The sequence below is a fragment of the Triturus cristatus genome, chromosome 1_2 (assembly GCF_964204655.1).
Source record: "Triturus cristatus chromosome 1_2, aTriCri1.1, whole genome shotgun sequence".
NCBI lineage: Eukaryota > Metazoa > Chordata > Amphibia > Caudata > Salamandridae > Triturus > Triturus cristatus.
This window is the reverse complement of record NC_140580.1, coordinates 767,292,721-767,315,704: the sequence shown is the minus strand read 5'-3', so window position 1 is coordinate 767,315,704 and position 22,984 is coordinate 767,292,721. Positions and strand designations below refer to the sequence as shown.

Genomic DNA, 22,984 nt, shown 5'->3' with positions numbered 1-22,984 from the left:
GATAGAAGCATGTGGGGTAGAGGTGTGCCAATGATTAGCTCGGTCTATGTCTGAGGTGTTCAGCATGTGCTGGAGGTATCTGAACTGAGCTCATACCTGTCTGGATTGAGAAAACAGCAGAACCCGGTGATCCTGCTTATGCCAAATTTTTAACAAGGACTCTACTACGATCAACTTTCCAGAACGCTTCCAGTACCCAAAATGATCTGCTTCTTCTAAGTCCTCATCAGGTACTCCTTTGAGGATCTTGGGTCCACCAGAGTAGAGGTCAGGGTGGTTGCAAATCTTTCTCAAGGCGATGAGCCCAGGAAAAACCTAGAATAATATAAAAAAACATGAGTGGAAGAAGAGACGAAAAGCCAGAGGCAGGAGAGCATATGTAAGGGGAAGGAAGTCTAGGTACAAGAAAAAGAAGGGCATGGGGGAGATGTAAAGAGGATGAAAGCAGACATTAAGATATTTACTACGCCTATTGTTTATTAGACCTATATTTTTTCTACCTATTTATAGCACAGTATGGGCAAGAATATTTAAACATGTGCTGCCATACTACTATGACTCTGCTATGTCATTTCTACTGAACCTTTCAATCTACAGTGAAAAGAAAAATATTCAAAGATAAGTGTTCTAACGTCTTGGCCCAAAATTACACAGGGCCCAGCCCATTAGGTGGTTTTCCAGCCGTTTGAGGAAATAGAATCACAATACCTGGAGGTGCAAGATTTGATTCACACTGTCCCCTAACATAGTTTTTGATACTTCCAGAGGTGGTGAAAGGTTTGCATTTTAAGTGAATTCTCCTCCCACTCCAGATGCTCGCCTAGCTGATATTTTCTTCCCAACAAGCTTCACACTCAATCTCAAGAGATTTAACAGAGACATTGAAACCTCAACCAAATCGAAACCCACGCTATGACTGGCAGCTTCATGACTCCCTCCCAACCAGAGGCACGGGCCAGCCTCAGTTTTCAATGTAGGGGGTATGGAAGAAGACCTTAAAACACAAACATTCAATGAAGCAGGGGGAACAATCACAAGAGAAATCTGTGGAGCTGTGGGGTGGAAGGTGGTTGGGCAGCCAGGGCAAAAGTAGCAATTGCACCTCTGCATAACTACCATGCAAATCTGAAATGTACCAGTACCATTTGAGACAGGTTATTAAGGTCATTTCTACATCTTATCTCCTCAGCTCCATCTGTACCTTTGTCTGCCTTCCACTTCTACATTTCCCAGATTCCATTTTGTTTCTACCGTTAAATCGCTTACCTGCCTTCTTCCTTTACCTCAATCTCTATCCTGTTCACCCAAATACTTTTATTTTATTCTCGCATTCCTACCTTTACGATTCTCATTCATTAGCTCATTTTTTCTATATCTCTCTCTCTACCAGGTTAACTGGCATGCTACATTTATTATCCTTCACCCACACCCCATCCTCTTTTCACTTTCGTGTCTGACCGGCTCTCCCCGATTGCCCACTTCTCTCTAAAACGGACTACTTAATTGAATGGCTATGGAGACTGAGGAGCTCTGCAGAGAAAGCAGAGACGCATAGAAGCATACGTTTTTGACAGGTATTAAATCAGGGCACAGCTTCCACTGTCAAAGGCAAGAAAGGTAGGAGGATTGAAAGAAGCAATATTTAATTCGTGGAGGTTTTTTTTTTTTTTTAACTAATATCAACCGGGGGGTGTGAAAATAGCTCTTTCCTCTGGTCCTTCCAGGGAAACAGGAGAGGACTCTGTGTTCATCCCGGGTGCAGGTTTGGTGAACACAGCATTTGAGCAGTTGCTCTTTCGGATCTAACAAAGCAAGAGTGCCCCAAAATATGTAAAACCTAATCAAGATCTTGAATTTCCATGGCATGATGAAGCTCACAGCCAGTAAATGATTTCTTTCTAGTCCCACTCCCAGAAAACTACAATCCTTGTAAAGCGAGGATTATGCCAGAAGCACATGATTTGTGTTTAGATGCTCGGCAATGACAACCTCTGGGAATGTTTGGGCAGTTTATATGTGCACATCTTCAGGCCAGGTGTCTTTACAGTCTATCCCACCTCCTATCTACAGACATTTCCATATTCCTCTTCTCATCTCTTCCCTATGTTTCTTCACATCTCTCCTCCACTCCCATTGACAGTCCTAGCACTCGTATTCGCATCCCACACCAGACCCCTGACCAGTACTCACCATCATGTCTCCATTGAGGATCCTGTAAACTTCTTTGGAATCAATAAATGTTTGGTACACTTCACGCTGCTCTTCTGTTAGGCGGCAGAAAAGCACCTGTGAGGAGAAGGAAAAATCAACTTTACATAAAAATCTGCCAGCTCATTTAATATTACTCTTAGGACTTCAACGTCACTTTCTTGCAAGTTCAATTATCCTCTCGAGCAGGACAAACTGCAAGCCATAGTTAACAACAAAAACATTATCTATAAGAGTAATCAATCTAGGTTGTGACTAACGTGATCAATCTGCAGTGAAAAATCCACCCAATATTTGTAACTTTACTAAGGATCATAACCTGGAGCTTCTTGATCGTACTGAAACTTGGTTCATGGACAATTATAGTGCCATTTTAGATGTTCTGCTCCAGGAGGATTTCAGGATCCCAGTTAAGAATATAGTAAGAAGAGCAGGCCCAAGAATAACGGTCACAGACTAATAGATTCACCTGCTCTCAGATCAGCATACAAGAATAAATGGCTTTCGAATCTTTAAACATGAAATCCATGGGGAAAGCCATACGCATTTATCTGATTTGTTTATCGGCTGCCAGGCCAAGACACCAGCTTCCAAAAGGAAATCTAAAACATCATCCAGTGCTCAAGATGTCAAATAAAATCAGCTCATTCAGAGTCCTAATAAAGAGACTGGCCTACATTTCTATACTGGCCTGGTACCCGAGGCACAGGCATAACCCCACAATAATGGTCACACCATTCCTTTATCACTAGGCAGATTATACACCTGGAAAAGAAATCCTAAAAACTCTCACTACCTTATCACCCGATCACTAAAGCAAGGTGGAATAGATCTCTAAAAACCTTCCTGAGAAATATTCTCCAGAATATTGAAACACATTCTTTACTCCTGAAAATACACCGCATCCAAATCCCCTCCTGAGCTATTTCCGTGACAAACACACTAGAACTCTTTACATACTTGCCAAGCTTGCCAAAAAGAATACTCCAATCGCTTGTCAAAGCTGCAAATAAGTTGTACAATAGACAGCTGGCAATCCTATAAAGAGATTGAAAACTGCTAGAGCAGCAATGGCAGAAATTGGGCTTTGAACGGGAAAGCTACTGTGCAAGACCAATGCAAAGGGCTACCAGAAAGCAGTGCACCAACACAAGAAAGCTTATATAACAAGTGGTTCTCTGAAGGTAGCATCAAAACATCTGTCAATTTCAAGATCTACAAGGGTATTATCATGCTCCTCCAACAGATCACAAATGCAATCATCCCATCTCAAACGCTGTCAGGCAATTTACTTGAGCTCTGCAATAAAGTGGAAGTGAGCAAGTTAAAAGTTGCCACCCAACCAGCACTTAAGTTAGAGAGATACAACACCAGAACAACCAGTTGCTACAACATTCTTTTCCCCATTCTCACCGATCAACAGGACGACGTTATGTCGTTAGAAATATCAAAGGTTCTTCGGCCATTTCAGAGCCATGCCTAGCCAGTGGCCCAACAAATCACAGCCGTAACCCCAATTCTCACAGGGCTCACAACTGTTTAAGTAGCTCGTGGAAATGTTCCAGACTACCAGAAAAAGCTATAATCACCACACCCTTAAAAATGCCAAATACCAGCAACTAGCAGAATTATAATCCAATCTCCAAGTTTGTCAGGGTGAAAAATTCCGAAGAAGGTAGTAACAAAACAACAAACATGTGCAGTAAAGAATTATCCATTTGGCGTGATGGCTAATCCTTCTTGATCTCTCGGATGCATATGATACAGTGGACACAGACATCCTAGTTCATAGCCTTAAACATATCATGGGAATAAATGGGTTTGCCTTGAAATTCTGATTGGTGAAGTTCATCAACACAATGTATTTCATGCAAGGTACCTCAAGAACCTTGCTAACCCCCTGGGCCATTCACACAAAACTGTTAGCTGATGTGATTGACAAATTCAAGTCCTTTTTCAAACCTACATTGACAACACACAGATCATGTTGCGTCGCAGAAATTAAAGAGGCAACAATGTAGAATACAGACATCACCTTGTGCTTTACTCTTGTGCAAGAATAGATGGAGGACAACAACCTCAAACTCAATGCTTTAAAAACTGAACTACACCTCTTAGACAGATTCAACTCAAGGCAGTGCCTGTCCAAACGGCTGCCTTCAATGGAAGACTGTTTATCTGTGTGCCGGAGGTAAAAAACACAAAGATTCTTCTTTGATGGAGTACTATTGTTCAATCAAGTAACTAAAGAGATACAAAGCTACAACACCACCATCATATGGTTAATAAAATCACACCAATGCTGAGCTTCTATCACAAAGTGGACCTCGTTGGCTTACAGGTTTTATCATGCCTGTATTGCTGCAAAAACTTGTTTGTTGCAAAATTATGCAGCAAGATATCGCTAGGTCTAAAAAAGACAGGTCACATCACACTTAAGGATGACTTTTAAAATGCTGTTTATTACACGCAGAGCATTCTGGTTTTGTGGTATGAAACAGTAATAACTATTTAGGTTTTTCAATACGTACAGATTACCACACCACCCAAGCTCAAAATAAAACAAAAAGGATACATCCTGTATCTTTTAACAGGAAGGGAGACAGAGTTTTTGTGGGTCTCTTGTACAGTCTGCCCCCTACAATTAGGCAACCTCGTGTTCCGAAGAGACCTTTAAACTATCATATTACTTAGGGCTTTCCTGGACGTTCCTCTCAAAGCGTCTTGCCACAGGATTCAACATTGACAAGATTCTAAGGCATCTTTGAAGGTCTAGGTCACACTAGATGGACACACTTTCCAGATCACTCTAAAACTATCCTAACTACATACATATCTTTTCTGTATATAGGTCCCACTTTTCCTTCAGGTCCTGGAATGCTACTTAGAGGAGCTGATGATTTCTGCTCGCCTTCCTCTATTTTTGTCTGGCTCTCTGGTTGCTACCAGTGGCATGAATAGCACCTCACAAAATAAATCACCCACATGTTGGTAAACTCACTGCTATCTGTTCTGCTGCTTAATGGTAATGTATGCTTTAATGGGAAACAGTGCTTCTATGGTCCCAGGGTCACTTATTTGAGGAGACAGAAGATCGGGGCTCACTACTGCACCCTGAACTTCTTTTCATCTTATTGAAAAAGCTCAGAAAATGTGACTTTCCTGACTTCAAGTGCTCAGATATTAATATACAGGCACTATGGAAACCGAAATATAAAAAAATCACTACCACTATATTGCTCATCTTGATTTGGAAGGATGAACATGATTAGGAGCTACTCTAATGCCAGACACTAGGGTGAACCCCCTTACTACACCACTCTAGACAGAATTATGAATTTCACTTTACTTGCCAAGAGTGGTGTTTTGGAAAGTAATGTCATTTAGAAGAATCCCATGGAGAGGTCACATGCTGATGAAGCCATGGAAATGTCTTGGGATGCTGCTTGAATGGAATATATAACGTTACATTGCGGTCTTCACACCGCGATACCTTTACAACGCAGGCATTACAACGCAGGTCGTTACAACGACTTGCGCTGGAGGGCGCTGGACTTAGGAATAGTATGATTTACTATTCCAACTCCAGCCTAAGTAACAGTAGGGGAGGTGCTGAAATAGTAAATCATACTATTCCTTAGTGTATAGCGCCACCCAGCGCAGGTCGTTGTAATGCCTGCGTTGTAAAGATATTGCGGTGTGAAGACCGCGATGTAACGGATGTCTCCTGCTTGAATGTGGCAGAAGCACACATATAAAAGATGGACTGCTTGGGATCTGAAACCCGAATGACTCCTATTACATTCAATGTTTCAGACTTAGTACCCGTTGCTTCTTGATGTGATGTTTGAGTGAGGTTGGAGAGCTTTAGATCTCCTGGGTGTAACTGAATAACTGAGGCGTGCAGTTCATGTTAGATGGGTTCAGAACTCAGAATCCCTGCACAGCACCGGAGTACTGAATACAACTTTTTAAGGAGAATTTTACAAATCCACAAAATCAGGTATAAAGAAATGTGAATCAATAGAAGACTTTGCGGCATTGCTTCAACACTGGAATAACACCTTGAAAAGCATCTATCGTTTGAAACACACGCCATAGAAGGGTACAATCACCTAGACATAATATAAGAAGGAAGGGGGCAGGCACTCAACAGGTGAGGGTTAGAGAGTGATATTTTCCCATATTTGGGGGACAGAACATATATCATACATCACTACAGTGCCATGGTTCTCGTGCAGTTACTTTCAACGTGCCTGTCTTTCCATTTTTGCATATCTGTTCACAGCTACCACACACAGCTAGGAGGTAAGCATTCCCTATCATTGTTCCTATCATTCATAGATTACCATGTTTTGAACAATAACACAAAGTGCCATTTGACGTTGACTGAAAAGAGCATGTTACCATATAAAAAAAATACCAAGGGTGAAGAAGAATGTCCTTCACAAAGAAACACAATTGCCAGTGTTACGTTGTGTCATGTGTGTTCAATACAATAGATATTAGGGGCAATCACAGGTTACTGTCTGATGCTGAGGAATAATTTGAAAAACCAAGGACTCTACGATAGACCGATGCTTTAAAAACCGAACAGTTAACAGTTCTGCAGAAATAAGTAATCACAGACAACTTTGGGATTCTGGTCAAGGTGAAGCATGAGTTGATGACGGACCGGTCTTCCAAGGAGATACTCCCAATTATATTTCTAAGAACTTTTCAACCTATTCTGGATACTAGCACTAGATGGCAGAAATAGTTAAAGAACATGAATATAAAAAAAACATCTTGGGGCAAAATGTGACCAATTTCCTAGCCATGCCTCCAGATGCACCGGGAGCAATTTAAATGAATCTGGTGTGATTTATTACCTGCTCACTTTTATCTGGAAGTGAGAGACTCATCTTCACATCAGCCTTCATCCTCCGCAACAGATACGGGTTGATGGTGTCTCTCAGAACACATGCGCACTTATAGGCAGTCTTTACCTGAAAAGAAAACCTGGAGATCAGCTACAGAGATGTATTCACCGAAAATACACAATGAAAGTGAACTTCTGTATGTATAAAAAATAAAGAATCCTCTCTTCTCATTGGCCCACAGCAAATAGGCAAAATACATTCAAAGGATGGCTCCTCCTGGAGATCAGCTACAGAGATGTATTCACCGAAAATACACAATGAAAGTGAACTTCTGTATGTATAAAAAATAAAGAATCCTCTCTTCTCATTGGCCCACAGCAAATAGGCAAAATACATTCAAAGGATGGCTCCTCTCTTGCTTCCTTACATGTTCATCCAGAGTTGTGGTACTTAGTCCCATAAGTAAACTAAAGGACTTACTGTATGGTGCCCAATGAGGGTGGAGTGGGGTGTCTCCTGCCTCCTTCAAATCCCTATAAGTCAGCGTGTTTGCACTGTTCCTAGTTAGTAGTTGAGATACCATGCCCCACACATAGCCTAGTAATCACAGTGATGTCTGAAACCATATTTTCAACAATAAGCCTTGGCAACGCCTCAAAGAAGATTGGAGGAGGACATGAAATGACTCATAAGGCCATTTAAATGTTGTTTTAAACATTTGGTTACGTGAAAATCTGACTACTTTCTACCTAAATGAATGACGCAAAATAATACTTAATAAACAGAGGGATATCTCGACTACTTGTATATGAACAACACCGATACTAACGCTGGCCCTATAAATGCACCTCTTATTGAGGAGATGCATTGATAGGGCCAGCGGTCGTATCAGTGTTACTGTCAACCGACAATTTGAAGATTAAAAACACGAAAAACCAGAGGCCCACTTTCAGAGGCTGGTTACAACAAAGGCAATCATTTAGATTAGAAATTGTTTAATACCCTTTATTACACCCCCTCCTTCCCTTTCGCCATGAATTATTGTTACTGAGGGATCGGGTTTTCTGGAGGGAGTGGAGTTGGGGGATGAGATTTTGGGGAATAACATATTGGAATCCAACTTACTGTTCTGCTTCCTGCATGTCTTTCCCTAGACAGTTTGTGTGCCGGCAGCAGATGAAATCTCCAGATGAAATATTCTAGCATGAATTGCTCCAGAACTACATAGAACAAGCATTGGCATAGCCAATAGGTCTCGTTGTTGCACCAAGGATATTGTGCTGGACAACTAAACACTTATAAGGTCCCAAAGGCGAGACCTATTGGCTATGCCAACGCTTGTTCCAGTAGTCGCTGCTACCGGTCCCGGGTGGTAGGGAGAGTGGAGTGGTAAGGAGGGGGGGGGGGGGGGGGGAAGCTCCCAAGCTCCGCCTTAGCTTAGCAGCCGCCACTGCCTCCTTCAGGTGTGAGATGGCTGCTGCAACGGTAGTCTGTGCTGCTCTAAGGTATTCCATGTGGCTTTGGCTGGCATCAGATCCTTCGAAGAGGGTTAAGTGCACTCCCTAACATTTTCGCAGGACTAAGCAGTGAAATCAAAATCATGCCAGTTCGCTTTACCCGATCCTGTAACACAGAGAGCCAATGTTAAGCACCCAGTGTCCCTCTCAAAACGCATAATTGGGTTTTCAGACCTGTTGTGACGTCATCCACTTGGATAACTCACGTGGACGAAGGTCAGTACCTTGCACGACTGTTTCAGACAGCGCAGGGAAGGGAGATTGGTTTTCTTCAATTGCAGCCTTAATTATTTTGAACAAAATGTGAGTAGTTAGATTAGGAGATGTTGATGAGGAGCGGTGGGTTGAGAGGAAGTGAACACGCTTAATGCTCATTACCTAATTAACCCTTACTTTAAGATGTCTCCGCTGGGTGGAATGTGCTTCCCGTCTTGAAGCGCGGAAAATTCAGGTTAGGCAAAGGCTAATAAAACAGAAGCAACAAACCCAGAAATCAATAAAGGATCAATTCGATTTTATAGAAGTACAATATTATGTTGTTCCAGATGCATTCAATGGGCCAAAAGAGGAGCTCTAGATAACTACCTCAAGTACCGTGAATGTCTACACAAGGAAAAGGAGGACAGATGCTCAAAGACAGAACCAGAGAATATTCGGTTCCGGATGGATCCAGTGAGTAACACTAGCGAGGGTCTAGAGACCGGAGTAGGAAGTGGGGCCTTTGAAAAGGGAGGGAAAAGGTAAGATAAGTAACTTGATTAAAGGCTCCTACTGACTAGAACAAATTTAGGCCAAACAAGGAGATACATTCACATGTAGATGGGGGCACCGGTGAGTGTTATGCAATAGTGAAAAGGGAACATGTGCGGTTTACGCTAACACCGTAGCCCCCTACAGATGAAGTTAGAAAGGACACCTCAGGATTCTAGCGTTAAGTGCATGTGTTCAAAAGCGCCTGCTAACTCGCGCTTACCAAAGCTAAAACCATACAGAAAGCAAATAAGACAGGGCAGGATAAAAAGAGGGGACTGTCCCTACCGGTACTATATCCACCCTGGCAAGCTTACCTAACAAGATGCGGCACCGTGCCCTCCAGAAAAAATCTTGGGCGGGGCCCCCTTCGATGGTGCAGCGGGACCTCACAGTCTGGTTTGTACATCACTGGGCGAGGAAAACTTTGCTGGAATCGGCTGGGTACGAAGCGTCTCTGTATTCGGCGTCTCTAAGGAAGAGTCGGTGGATGCGTTCGATTAAAAAAAAGTCACGTGAGGATGGTCGGTAACACAGAAGTTCTATACCGGCCCAGGACATGTGACCTGTCCAGTAAATCAAGCTGGAACGTCAACCCCCAAGGTCGGAAAGAGGTAAATTACAGAGGCTATGATAGATGGCTGGCCAGTAGAAGAATGAGACAATGTGCAAGTCGAGAACCAGGCATACAAGAATAGTAAGATTCTCGAGTTTACCAAGAGCGTTGACGAGATGAATGTGAACTGAGCGTAAGATTGGTTTTCGACTGTACTTTTCTGCAAGGATAAAAACAAGCAACAAAAAGACGCGCGGCCCCGAGACGCGCTCTGTGGTGGGGGCGGAGGAGGAGCGTTGAAGTGCAAGACGGAGAGGTTGAGAGAGGCATGCGCGCTTGTGCGCGTAACCACACGCTCTATGCCTCACAAAAAGATGTGGTCGGCTTTTTGAAGCCCACTAACTAAAAGTCTCGCCAGAGCAGCGATGCGCTGGCTCAGGCGAGACCTAATAAACAGTTGCGACCGATAACTCATTTTACAAATGACGTGATCGCAATCCAAAGACTCCAGGTAGAACGTTTCAGTAGGTCCAAGCCATAAAATATAACAAATATATCAGGAAATAAAAAAGTAAAGTGCTGAAATGCATCAAGACTTGAGTTTCTGATGTATAAATATGTTGCGTAAAGCTAAATACAATATTTGAAAACACTTTATTGCAACAATGAGGGTTTGTTATGCTACTGCCCCAGTGCATAACAAAACAACTGTATGGTATTGAACTCACTGAAAAGTTGGAGTTGAGGTGATAAGAGAAATTAAATTCAGATGTCACAGCAGTTACAGAGTTACCAATATATTGTACAATATATATGGTGATCATAAATTGTATAGAGAATGACATCAACAATCAACACTATACCTTAAAATCGTGTAAGCAAACGGTATATAATGAATGTACTTTTTGTACCCAGGATAAACTTCAACACTGATGCAGAACTTTTAAAAGAAAAATCTTAGCATAGCATTAAACAAAGTATTTTTCAATTAATATATTCTTTCTTCAAAACTAGAAATTCCTCCTATAAAAACGACAGACCGATATGGAGCGACTATGTTGTTTCTGCACTGCAACATACAAAGCTAACCAACTGAAGCCATGCTTAGCCATTCTTGGTGCCCAGAGAGAGCCTTCCTAGCTCCCTTTATGCCTTCAGAGGCCCATATTAACCTTGGTATATGTCTGCAGGACCGTACTCTGTCCAACACTGCCAAGCCATCTGCTACTTTTTGTAGCAGCCAAGCCACCATTGAATCAAACTCTGTGCCTGCATAGGCTAAGCTCAGCCATACTGCGTAACAAAGTGGTCTTGCCCAGATATGCTCAATGTCTACAGAGATCCCTTTGAGGAATGCACAGATACCTTTCAGCTCCATTCTGGCCCATTCTTTGCCTACATTTGCAATATGTGTCTTGAAATGAGCCCACAGAGATATCGCTTAGACCCATTCTCTGCCTGCAGAGACCCCCACTTGGTCACATTTTATTCGAACTACCATATAACCCAATCAGTATTGATTAGTGCCTTGAAAGTCTTACGAAACCACGTTTTAGCAGCACAAGTCCCATACATATCCACTGTGTGTCTGGAGGCTTTCCTCTAAATACCTGCAGAGGCTTCACTCAGTGACATTCTGTACCTGCAGAGACCAGATGTGGCAGCAGTAAAATCACCCAGCTAATTCTTTGTCTTCAGAGGCCGTTCATACTCATTCGGTTTACATAGAAGTACAGTGGCGCCGGCATGAATCGGGAGCTAAAGGGGTGTAAAAAAAGAAACTTACCTTATCACCGCGTGTCTCCTCCGCGTCAGGCTGGAACAGGAAACACCCAGGTACCTCTTAGCCAATCACAATGCTGCAATGCAGCGTTGTGATTGGTCTGAGCGCCGTGGTTCGACGCTCAGACAGGGACTGGGAGCCTAGGCATGTTCTCCACCCAGGTTGTAATAAAACCTGGGTGTATTTGCAGGTTATTGACATAGAACATGCAAAGTGTGCATGACTGGCTGGCCCAAGATGGCTGGGCAAACATTGATGCACATTTACAGAGTGCCGAGCACTCCTCCCCCTACTCTGTGAGCACAGCAGCTCCGCCCCGCAAAGCTGCAGCAGCGGGAAAAAAATAAAATGATAACCGAGTTATTATCATTTTATTTTTCCTTTATTTACTCCTCCCACCTTAGCGGAGGAGCCGCCACTGAGGACTCGGGTAGCCCCCTCCTGTTCATGATGATGCCCCCATTAGCTCTGTGTCTGCACACACTACAAACAGTGGAATCGTGTGACTGCATTTCCCAGAGTAAGCCTCTCCCTGTGTGTGGAAACACCTCGCTCCTGTCTTGGGTTGAATCTGCAGAGACAATCCGCACCTGGAAAGGTAACTGGCAAGCACCTCCTATCACACTTGTGATTTTAAGTCAAGCTAAATGATAGCTTTCACTGTCTTGCTAGTCTCATGGTTTCTCAAAACAATATGTAATACACACAGAAATACAAAGAGGTGCTTTGGGTCAGCTCTCTTTAGTCACTGGTCACATAGAGAGACTTTGGGTCAGTCTCCTTGACTCATTGATCACATAACAGAGTTTCTCACAATTTGGATAAGCAACAGGCGGCACTGGGTGGTTATGCTGTGATGCTTTCTGGGTGACAGCATTTTGCCTATTTACTCTTGGCATCCTCTTAGGAAGTGTGAACTTTAAAAGACATTGAAAGAGTCCTTTGGCTACTTTTCAGCATTTTAAGGTTATTGACATAGCAGATAAGCAACATGCATGCTGCAGGTCAGCAGCTTATGCAAGGCTTTATGCTAGTGCCATCTGGTTTAAACTTAAAAGCACATTGTTGTGACAGCAAAGAGCCTCCTGGCAGTCTTCCAAAGCAGCTGACAGTTGTCAGCACAGTCTAAGCAAAAGGCACCTCCTGCACAAGTGCTGTTTCACACGCCTTCGGTGCAGAAGCAGTCACAATTCAGTTGCCACTGCTGAAAGGCGCGCCAAACAACTTGTCGGTGCAGTGGCAGTTGCATCAGTTCCCACTGTGCTGTATAAGTCTTGACGCCAAGGTTGCTACTCCTCCAGCTTACCAAGCCGAACATCTTCATATATAAGAGTCTGATACAGTTGACCTTGGCTACCGTTCCCAGTAAGACTAACGGAGTTGAAGTATTATCAGATTTTCAGCATGATTAGAACGTATGTAATGATGAGGTTTAGAAGATGGTCACTGCATTTACAATATAGAAACACTGCTTTCTCTTTGAGTCCTTCTGTTACATTAGGGAAGCGACTAGTGCTGCTGTTTTTGTGCCACCACCAATAAATGTACTATCATACACTTACAGTAGCTAAAATTTCAGTGAGAGGCGGCTAAACATTAAGTACTATCATGTTTTTAGCATGATTGAAAACATTAAGTGTTTTTTCTTTTACCTGAATCAACGTGTGGATGACATTTTACGATTGCTACTGCATTTAGCTACCCATCACGGTCAAGTGGCTACAGAGTTGTAGACAGCTGTGCAAGCTGATCACGGACAAGACCAAAATTGGAGTTCGGAAAGAGCATTTGAGCATGGGACTGCACCTGGTGGCCAACAGATCTAGGCTAGGACTGACACCCACCCTCACCACCCATGCCAAGGACCTCGGGATCATCACTGAAAGCAAACTCAACGTGATTGTCCAAGTCAGTGCCGTCATTGCCTCATGCTTCCATACCCTGAAGATGCGCAGGAAGATTTTAAAATGGCTCCCATTCAGCAGCTGGAAATCGGTCTTGCACACCTTCATCACAAGTAAGATGGACGACGGGCACACCCTCTATGCTAGAATCAACCCCAAAAAAAATACAAAAAACTCACCGGAATGCTGCAGACCATTCAAAATACCATAGCCAGAGTCACTACCAAACTGCCAAGCCGCAATCACATCACACTACACCTGAACGAGCTCCACCGGCTGCCCATAGAGAAACCAGCACAATTCAAAATTCTCATTGTCTCCTCAAGGCACTACATAACACAGGCCAAGCCTACCTCAACAATGTAATCTGCTTTCAAAACCTTCCAAACGCCTCAGCTCGTTTGGACTCCTGCTTGCATACAGTCCACGCCTACAGAACCCAGGTCTGGCGGTGAAGGCTTCTCCAACAGCGCTCCTGCTGCTACATATAAAAGCCTTCTCACTTCTTTATCCCTGCAAGATGCCTAAGACCTGGCTTCTTGAACAGTCCCACTAGACACCAGTTTGGGCTAGACTCACACTGCTCAATGCCATCATACCCCCCTGGGTGACAGTGCGCTGTACAAACCTGCATAACACAACATCACATCTATCTGCCTATCTCCTGTGGGGCTTTAGATGCAAAGCAATAGTGTCTGTTATACTGACTCTTTTTGGGATGTCAGCGTGGCATGCAGGAGCTTTGCACCCACTGTTTTATGAAATTACATCCATTTCTTTCAAGGAAACACAGACTGTGTAAAAAAGAGAGACTGTGTAAATAAATGAAAGACCACTGATGTGCACACAGAGATGGGGAAAAAAGTGAAAACACTTTCCTTATCTCCGCTTCGAAGCAGGCCTTACCAGATTGCCTCTTAAAGACAGTAGATCGCATTAGCTGTGTCACTGTTGGCAGCACTGCAGCACTAAGGCATACGGTGAGAAAAAACCTCTTATGAGCTTCCTACACTACATCCCACTGCCGACGGGGTTTGGTGGACACCAAAACTGGGGGCTATTGCACCCCAGACCTACAACATCCACAAACAAAGCCCATCTCTAGTCAGAGCACTCATTCACTGCTGCCAGCCCTCAAGGCTTCAAACTCCCACACACTGTGGCAAGCCGCACAGCTGTAGTGATTTGCTCACAACTGCACCCTCTTACTGCTATGTTAATTCTCAACTGCACTTGTTCACACATGAACAGTTACTAATTCATTCACTTCTGGCATCGTCCACTCTTGAACATTCATTTCTGTACTCACTCAACGAATATGGCTCTCACTCATGCATGTACACTTGTGTATTCTTATTTATACTCACTCATTCACTCCTGTATTCATTCCTGGAAACACAGTTGCATTTGTCACTGCTGCACTCATCCACTTCCACTTATGTAAGTTCACTACTTCCTTCTGTACTTAGTTGCCGTAGCACTCATTCACTCCTTTCTATTTCTTCACGCATGTACTCACTTCTTTACTCCATCATACATACCCATGAATGTATCTTTTCCTGTACTCATCTTGCACCAGCCCATTTCTCCAGTTAGCATCGCTTAAAATTGAACCAACTACTACCCATGAAAGTGGGGGGAGGATAAGGCGTAATTGCCTGAGCTGCCAACCTCGGTGCTGGAGCGCCAGGTTCCAGCCTCGGCGTCGGCTCAACATCCTGTGATTCTGGACAAATCACTTAATCTCCCCATAAATGAATGTGTCCTTAACTGGTGCTCATGAAAAGCGCCGGTGTTGGTAATTAAGTGCAGTGCTGAGCACCGGAAACTACTGGCTCAAATTAAGCACTGCTGCACACTTAGTCTCACCAATCAAAGCAGAAAAGTGTCCATTTATAAAAGTCCAGACCCAAAGCTTTGCCAATGCTTATTTTTGTTGAGACCTACGAATTGTTTGTCGTCCTCCGTGCGTTTGTAAGGGTTACATGACAAAGATTAGTTTGACTAGAGGCCAAGCAGCAGTCGGGGTTGCAGGGGAGACCCGTACTGCCCTAGGGTAACGGAGATCGGTACTTCTGACACTACACTGCCCCTCTATGCTCTGCTCGTCGCAGAAGCGCTGTTCTCAATGCGCTGCGCGACGACGACACGTTGCATCCCCTACGTGGGCTCCACATTGCCCCGTGTGGATTTGGCGGCCTGAGCGTTCCACAGCCGTCCGCGCGCTGCGTCGCAGTTCTGTTGCTGCTTCACGCACAGCGGCCCGCGTGCTCAGCGCGAGCTCTCCACGGGCATTGGAAAGATGGACTTCCATGGCCCGAGGCAGCTCTCACTATCAATGGGAGTTTGTGTTAATCCTGCGTTGGGGCAGGATTTATTGCACATGTAATCTACGGCCTGTGGAGATCTAAAACATAAAAGGAAGTCACCGCAAATGAGGATTAGTGGCCACTGGGCGGGTTTAGGTACTCCCCCGCCCTCATTACTCCGGGGCACAAAAGAAAGGTCTTGGCCAGTGACATCGAACATATGGCAGTAATGAGTGATACGGTTACTAGGCCCACCAAGCACAAACTGATATTAAATAGGAGCAAAAAGAGCATGACAGCAGGCAGATTATAGAACACAACACTGTGTTCTGAAGGTGTTCTGGGTGGGAGCAGAGACTAGCTGTGGGTGTGATGTGGTGGAGGGGCAAACGCGAGGTGAAGGTGGTGCACAGTTTTGAGAATTGTCAGAATAAAATGAATTTAGGAAGGCATAGTAATACACAGATAAAGGTCCCAAAATCTCATGCACTTGTTGTTTAAGGACATGGGGGCGAATCTGTAAAAAGACAAGCAGCAGGGTTCAAAGCATACCGCGGAGCGTCTGAGAAAGAAGGGTGTCAATTACAGAGGACGGAGATATAGGCTCAAAGCAGAATTCAAAAGCAATACATTTTAATGACTCCTCACGAGTCTGCAAGGACAAGGCACTAAACTACAAAGGCATGTATCTGGGCAGCATGGACACAATGACCAAGGACAGGGTTCCGACAACACAGCACAGGGTTTTAAGGCCACATGCTAAAGGGTCTTAGGTCAGACGAAAATATTTTCAAAACAGGATTCTTTGGATGCAGTTTAGAATTTGAGGCACACAGGACACGAACCCCTGGGCACACTGTAAGGCTGAAGGGTTCAGTGTTCCGCTGATGACTAAAGTATTACCATTAGGTAGCACAAGAACTTACAGCTGAAATAATGTCAAAACAGCACAACAATTGTGTTATCACTTATATGCGTTACCCATGGCACAATGCTTGCCTTGTGAGGCTCTACATATGTATCCCACCTGCCAAATAGGATTGGTCCTTAAACAAAGCTATATGGATATACAAATGGGCAAAACAAAGGCAACACACGATAGCAAAGGGAGAGCGGGTGTGATGACTCCATACGTTGATCTCCTTCGGAGACTGTACATCATTGAAAGGGTCTACTTCGCTCCTTCAGTCTCCAGCAACAGTATCCAATAAATGACCTTGTTCGTAAAGCAGCTCCCGCAGTGGAAAGGATGGAGCTATGGTACGGCAGCAACATCCTTGACAGAACAGTTCTGAAACACGGCTCTGTCAGCCCTCGAGTCTGAATGACATGATTTGTAAAAACCCTTTAATGGATGGAAGGTGCTCAACCCTATCTGCAATCTCCCTGAATAAGGGCTGTTTTTGCTTGACAGTATCCTCCAGGCTTAAGAAGGTTCATGAGTGGTTAGGGCCAAAACGGTAGGACACTATTCTTTTTTTTTTTTTTTTAAACAAAGGAGTACCTGTAGTAAAATACCTGTGTGTGCACTTTCCAGGGACTTTGTTAGTAGTATCTTCAGTATTTCCTCATTAAAAGCTAGTGCAGTTCTTTCTTTCCTACACTGGGTTTAGTTGTCATACAACAGTTAAGGCGCGTATAGTCTGCTCCTGGGAGCTAGACAAATTCTTTGCCTGGTCTGCATCTTAATTTCGCCTGAGCTTCTGATACTGTGAATAGAGTATAATAGTGCCGTAAGAGCTGAATCATTGAAATGGGCAAAGTTTGCACGGTGCTGCTAGAAACAAAGGGGTTATCTAACTATAAGTATAGTTTTGCAGCTTGAAGAATTTTCTGGATGAACCAGATACTTGGGTTCAGAATATATCTTTTTTGTCCCTTTTCACTTTATTTTTGTTGGGGGCGTCGGTCAAATTTAGTGTTATGTCCGTCCGCTTGTGATGTGAAATGTGTGCCCCAGAAGCCTATGCAAATGGTCATCACCTTCAGACTGTTTTTCTCCTTGGCAAAACTTGTGTCCATGTTTGCTTTGTATGCCTGTTTTTTGCATCCTTAGATCTTCAGCCTTCCATGGTCTGTCTTATAAGGCACCACATTTCTGGAGAGGGTCGCATACGAATTAATTAATTTTTATACCACATGGAATATTTAAATACTGGAAAGGCCAGTAAAAAAAAAAAAAAAGAAAAAGAAAGGTGGCAACCATATTGGTAATTTCTGGTTGATGTACATGGGGATAGATTTGCTTGAACTGGCTGGGTTGAATGGGTGTTTATGGTGTTTGAATACCCTGGGGGAATGCAGAGCTGGATGGTTCGGCCTGTGAATGGTGCTACTAGAAAGGACTGGGCAGGACTAGACTAGTTTCGATTGGTGTTAATGGTGCTAGAATGGGGAGGGCAGGGCCACACTGGTTCTGGTGGATGTGATGGGGCTGGAATAGCTTTAAAATAGCGGACTGGCTTTGATGAATGTAAACAGGGTTAGAGTGCATTGAGCAGGAATAGATCTGCTGGATGTCTATAGAGTTTGAATACAGTGTGTGAGGCTGGCTATGTTTAATACTGCTAATGGAGTTAGGATGGACTGGTTGAGTCAGGCTACTTCTAATGGTAAACATTTCTACTATCAAAGATAATTTTATAGCCCTGAAGACGCGTTGGCTGTACATGTGCATTTCCACATATGAGAACTATGTTTACTTGCCCATTGTGGCACGATTAAGATTAGTGTCATGGGGGTTGTTTGCACTTTTTCGTTACTAGCTGTGTCAGTGGTATTGGGGAAAAGACAGGCAAAAAGTTGTCTGACTAGTCAAGAGGGCATTTATCTGGGACAGGTGGTGTGGATGCCTGGACGTTAGTTTTGGCACTTTGTGTCTTCTGGTGTTAATAACAGGTCTAATTCTGGTGTACTCCACTGCTGGAAAACCTTTACTAATACTTGAGGTTGCTTTATCTCCCATTCGAGAGACACGGTTGCTTGTCTGCTTAATCCATCTGCCTCCACGTTTTGTACATCTGGTGGGACTAATTTTGACAGCGCATATGACTTTGTCCCTCCTTGCTTGTTGAGGTAACACACTGTGGTTATGTTGTCTACTTGGGTTTGTACAGTCCTCTCCTTGTGCCTGGACGGCCATTAAAGCTAGGAAGAGTGTCTTTACTTTGAACATATTTACGTGTGGTTTTGCCTCCCTTATTTTCCTGATGTTCAGGGCCCCCAATGTGAGCTCCCGTCCTGTGTGGGATTCACGTGTGGTGATCGTCACTGATGGATTCAGTTGTAAATAAAGTGTGCCTACAGTTACACTGCTCAAGTTCTATCATGTCACTTCCTTCTGCACTTTCTGTGTAACAACCACTAGATCCTACCGGTTGCTTAAGATCACTGACTGTGCATTCTGTTGATTCCACATGTCGGATTATATTTGAGAGCAATTCAAGGATGCCAAAGCCATCATGCCCATCAGATTTTCCACTGTCAGAGACTGTCCCCTCTTGTAAAGATGAGTTTCCTCTGTCATTGCCTGGTTCCTTTTGGCTACGGGGAAAGCTTTTGCCTTCCTTGAATGTAGTCTTGATCCTAAAAAGACTTTTCACTCTTCAGTATTGGTAAGGATTTTCCCAAATTCATTGAGAAGCCCAGTCTGTACAGTGTGTGAATAATTTTCTTTATGCCCCTTTGGCATTATGTAAACCAACTAACTTTTATTAGCCAATTTTCTAAGCAGGGGTACACGTGGATACCCGGTCTTCTTATGTATGCTGCTACCAAGGTCAAACATTTTGGAAACACCATTGGTGTCGACGTTATACCAAATGGAAGTACCTTTAATTGAGAAAGGCGCCCATGAGATCTATTGCCACCATATAGTATTTTCCTGCAGTCACTGGATGACCTCCTGAGGTGTCATTATCTTGAATTTTTGTGCATTTATGAATTTGTTTCAGAATCGGAGATCCAAAATTTGGACTCCATGTTTTGTCAAGTGTGGGCAGCAGGAAATATACAGAGTTGATTCCCTGACTGTTCTCTTCCATTGGTACTGTTTCTATTGTTTCGTACTGCCAAACTATCACCAACTCTTGTAGCAAACATTGTAGCTCTTCCTTTGTAAGGATTCTGTTTTTTTAGGCCTCACATTTGGAGGCGTTTTAAGAGCTTAATGAAGTAACCATTCTGGATGATGTTCAGTACCCATTTCTGAAAGGTGATGGCTCTCCACTCCTGGAAGAAACCTCCTATTCTGCCCTCCAAGGTGGCAAGGTACTTTTAGTGAGACTTCATTTGTTAGCAGTGCCTGCCCCTCTTGGAGGCTGATCATTTCCTGTGGTTCTGCCTCAAAACAGCTGTCGAGGTGTTGAGCATGAATTGCCACTGTGGTGGTGTTGACTACCGTGCACCCGTGTGCTCAAATTAAGTTTGTGGGGTCAAGATTTAAAACCCCCAGTTTCAGATAGCCTTCTAAAAGGAGTAGCTACCTTCTTGAGAGCTCCCAAAACTGTACAATTCTTAGAGCTCCTGAGGTCTTATCATTTTTTATTTGAAGGAGTGTCTCATCGACCACCGTTCCAAACAAGCATTCTCCTGCGAAGGAAGTGTTGATAATATTTGTCTGACCCTCATGCTCGAGTCTGAGATCCAAAGCCAGGTGTGTTTCCTACCGGTGCACAGTGGTCTGCTTACTTATCAAATTTGGGGATTACTGAGCAATTGGCCCTGCGCACTCCATCCACTAGACCAGTTCTTCTCTGGTCTGAATACTGAATAGTAAAATTATAAAGGTGTCGGGAGTAGTATTGTATTCAACACAACCAACAAGGTAATTGCTCTTAACCTAAACTAACATTTATTCTTTTTATGGAAGAAGAGATTTTTTGGGGACAAAAATCACATTAAATGAGATTGGAAAAAAGTCTTAATGCACAATTTATCACAAATGTTTCATAAGATCTCAGACTCCATGTAGTCTTTAAACAGCATAATTCTTGTTATTCATAGTTTATAAATAAACCACCCATGTACAGCCAGCACGTGTTTTGCGGTAAGAACATCACTTCTTCAGGGCTATAAAATTATCCTTGCTAGTACAATTGTTCACTATTAATAAACAGCAATTAAAAGGTCAACTGTGTCATCCCAGTAAGATTTGTCATGATATCTGCATATTACTGGCTACAGCTTACCCCACACAAACACTGTAAAATCTAGTCATAACCACATCTATGGATATGGATGTGTTGGCTGTACATGCACGGTTTTCTTATGGACTATGAATAGCAAGAATAATGTAGTTTAAAGACTACATGGAGCCTGTGATCTTGTGGACCATTTGCGATAAATTGTACATTATGACTTGTTTTGCATTTCGATTTAATGTATTTTGTTTCAAAAGATTTTCTCTCATAAAATAAAAATGCATGTTAATTCAGGTTAAGAGGAATAACTTTGTTGGTTGTGTTGAATGCAATACTACTCCTCACAGTTGTCTGCTTATTATATGTGCAGCTTCTAAGGCAAACTTGAAGCAGGTGATGGCCGTGACGTCCTCTATCACAGAGTTTGCCCTGTCTGGTATTGTCCAGGGAGGTGCTTCATCGGATCCCTGATTTGTTCCTACTGTTGATGGGTGTAGCGCTTAAGAGATGCGTTTGAGTTAACATACCTCTGTTGAGTGGCAGCTGCTCTTTGCACCTTGCGCCCTGCCATCTTCACTCCTGTGCTTTCCTTTACAGATGGAGGGCCCGTTGACTATGGGACATTGTCTCTCTATTTGTCAGTTGCCAAAAATACTGAGTCTGCGAATGTGTGGCTATTATTTTATAGAGGGTCCTTAGTGGAGTGCATATATTTTTATCCACAACTGGAGTTACAGGTTTGGATATTGCTTGTTCTCTGAATGCCTTCTTCCACAATCAAGAATGTTTGGTATCTTCAGGAGGCTCTGCTCTTCCCTTGGAATGGTAATAGAGGTTCCAGCAGAAAACAAGACTGTGATTGTTCTTCTAACTGCACCAGATATTTGACGGCAGCTCTTTTTTATCACTAGATTGTACATTGAAATGTCATGTGTGGTGATGGCCTCGAAGGGGCCTCCAGAGAATTGGTGTCAGTCTTGCCATTCTCCCTTGGTGCTGTTGAGATCTTATAAAACACCCCTTATTCATACGTCTCATCCTCTTCAAAGAATACTTATTGCTCCTCTTCCTGTGGTTCAGGTGTGATCACTGGTAGAAGTTCAACCTACTCCTCCAACTTGCGTGATTTTTCTCTTAGTGGTTACGAAGGGATTCGGAATTCTTTCACTGATTCACTTAAGTCCTTTTTCTGGAGCATGGCTGCCATCTCAGCTTCAAGGCGCCTTCTTTCTCTCCACCTTGAGTGTTCGTTATTCTGCGTCAAGGACTGGCAACATTTTTTCTCTTCAAGAGCAGTGTATCTTGTTTGGATTATTTCCCCCTCTCTCGGTCTTGATCACTTCTCGTCGAAGATACGTCTGAGGGACATACTCCAATTGTGGAAGATGTGACATATTTTGCACTCCTTAGTGTTATGGTACAGACAATAAATACACACCTTATGAGGGTCTTCAGAGTGAAATCTTTTCTTGCCACAAGGGTCTTAAGAGACCTTTTACAGAACTGTCTGAAATTGTTTGTCCTTAGATGGTAATCCCAGAGAAATGTGAAGAAATATTCAATGAATATAAGAAGCTGAAGTTGGAAGAAATATTCACTTATCTGCAAGGGAAACAGCAGAGATCAGAGGACTTCCTTCGCATTCGACATGCGGTAGAAATCTGAAAAACGATTGTCTCTCAAGGTGTGAACATGAGGCTGATTTTCTCCGATTAACTGAAGTTTGGTTCTTTTTAAATGATGTGACTAGGCCACTAAACAATCTGTGTTTTAGACCTAGGATTATATTAACACAGAACTGCTATTGAACGTTTACTGTAGGAATTCCAACATGAAGACAGGGATGATTTAAGCATGTGAATCTATGAAAGATCAAATTCTGGAAAACAGCTGTAATACAGCCACCAACAGTTGATCCCTCATAAATCTCAAACTTTCCTCAGGGTGACTGATA

General features: G+C 43.2%; 1 protein-coding gene across 3 annotated transcripts in view; it reads right to left on the bottom strand.

The window, feature by feature from the left end:
- Window positions 1–22,984, bottom strand: part of ERCC6 (ERCC excision repair 6, chromatin remodeling factor) — a 175,945-nt gene that overhangs the window by 44,428 nt on the left and 108,533 nt on the right. For all 3 annotated transcript variants that reach the window (XM_085608761.1, XM_085608759.1, XM_085608760.1), the window contains exons 11-13: window positions 7,080–7,196; window positions 2,191–2,286; window positions 97–315 (exon numbers count right to left, since the gene is read on the bottom strand). In XM_085608761.1, coding sequence (XP_085464887.1) covers window positions 97–315; window positions 2,191–2,286; window positions 7,080–7,196 — 432 coding nt within the window. The remainder of the gene's footprint in view (window positions 1–96; window positions 316–2,190; window positions 2,287–7,079; window positions 7,197–22,984) is intronic.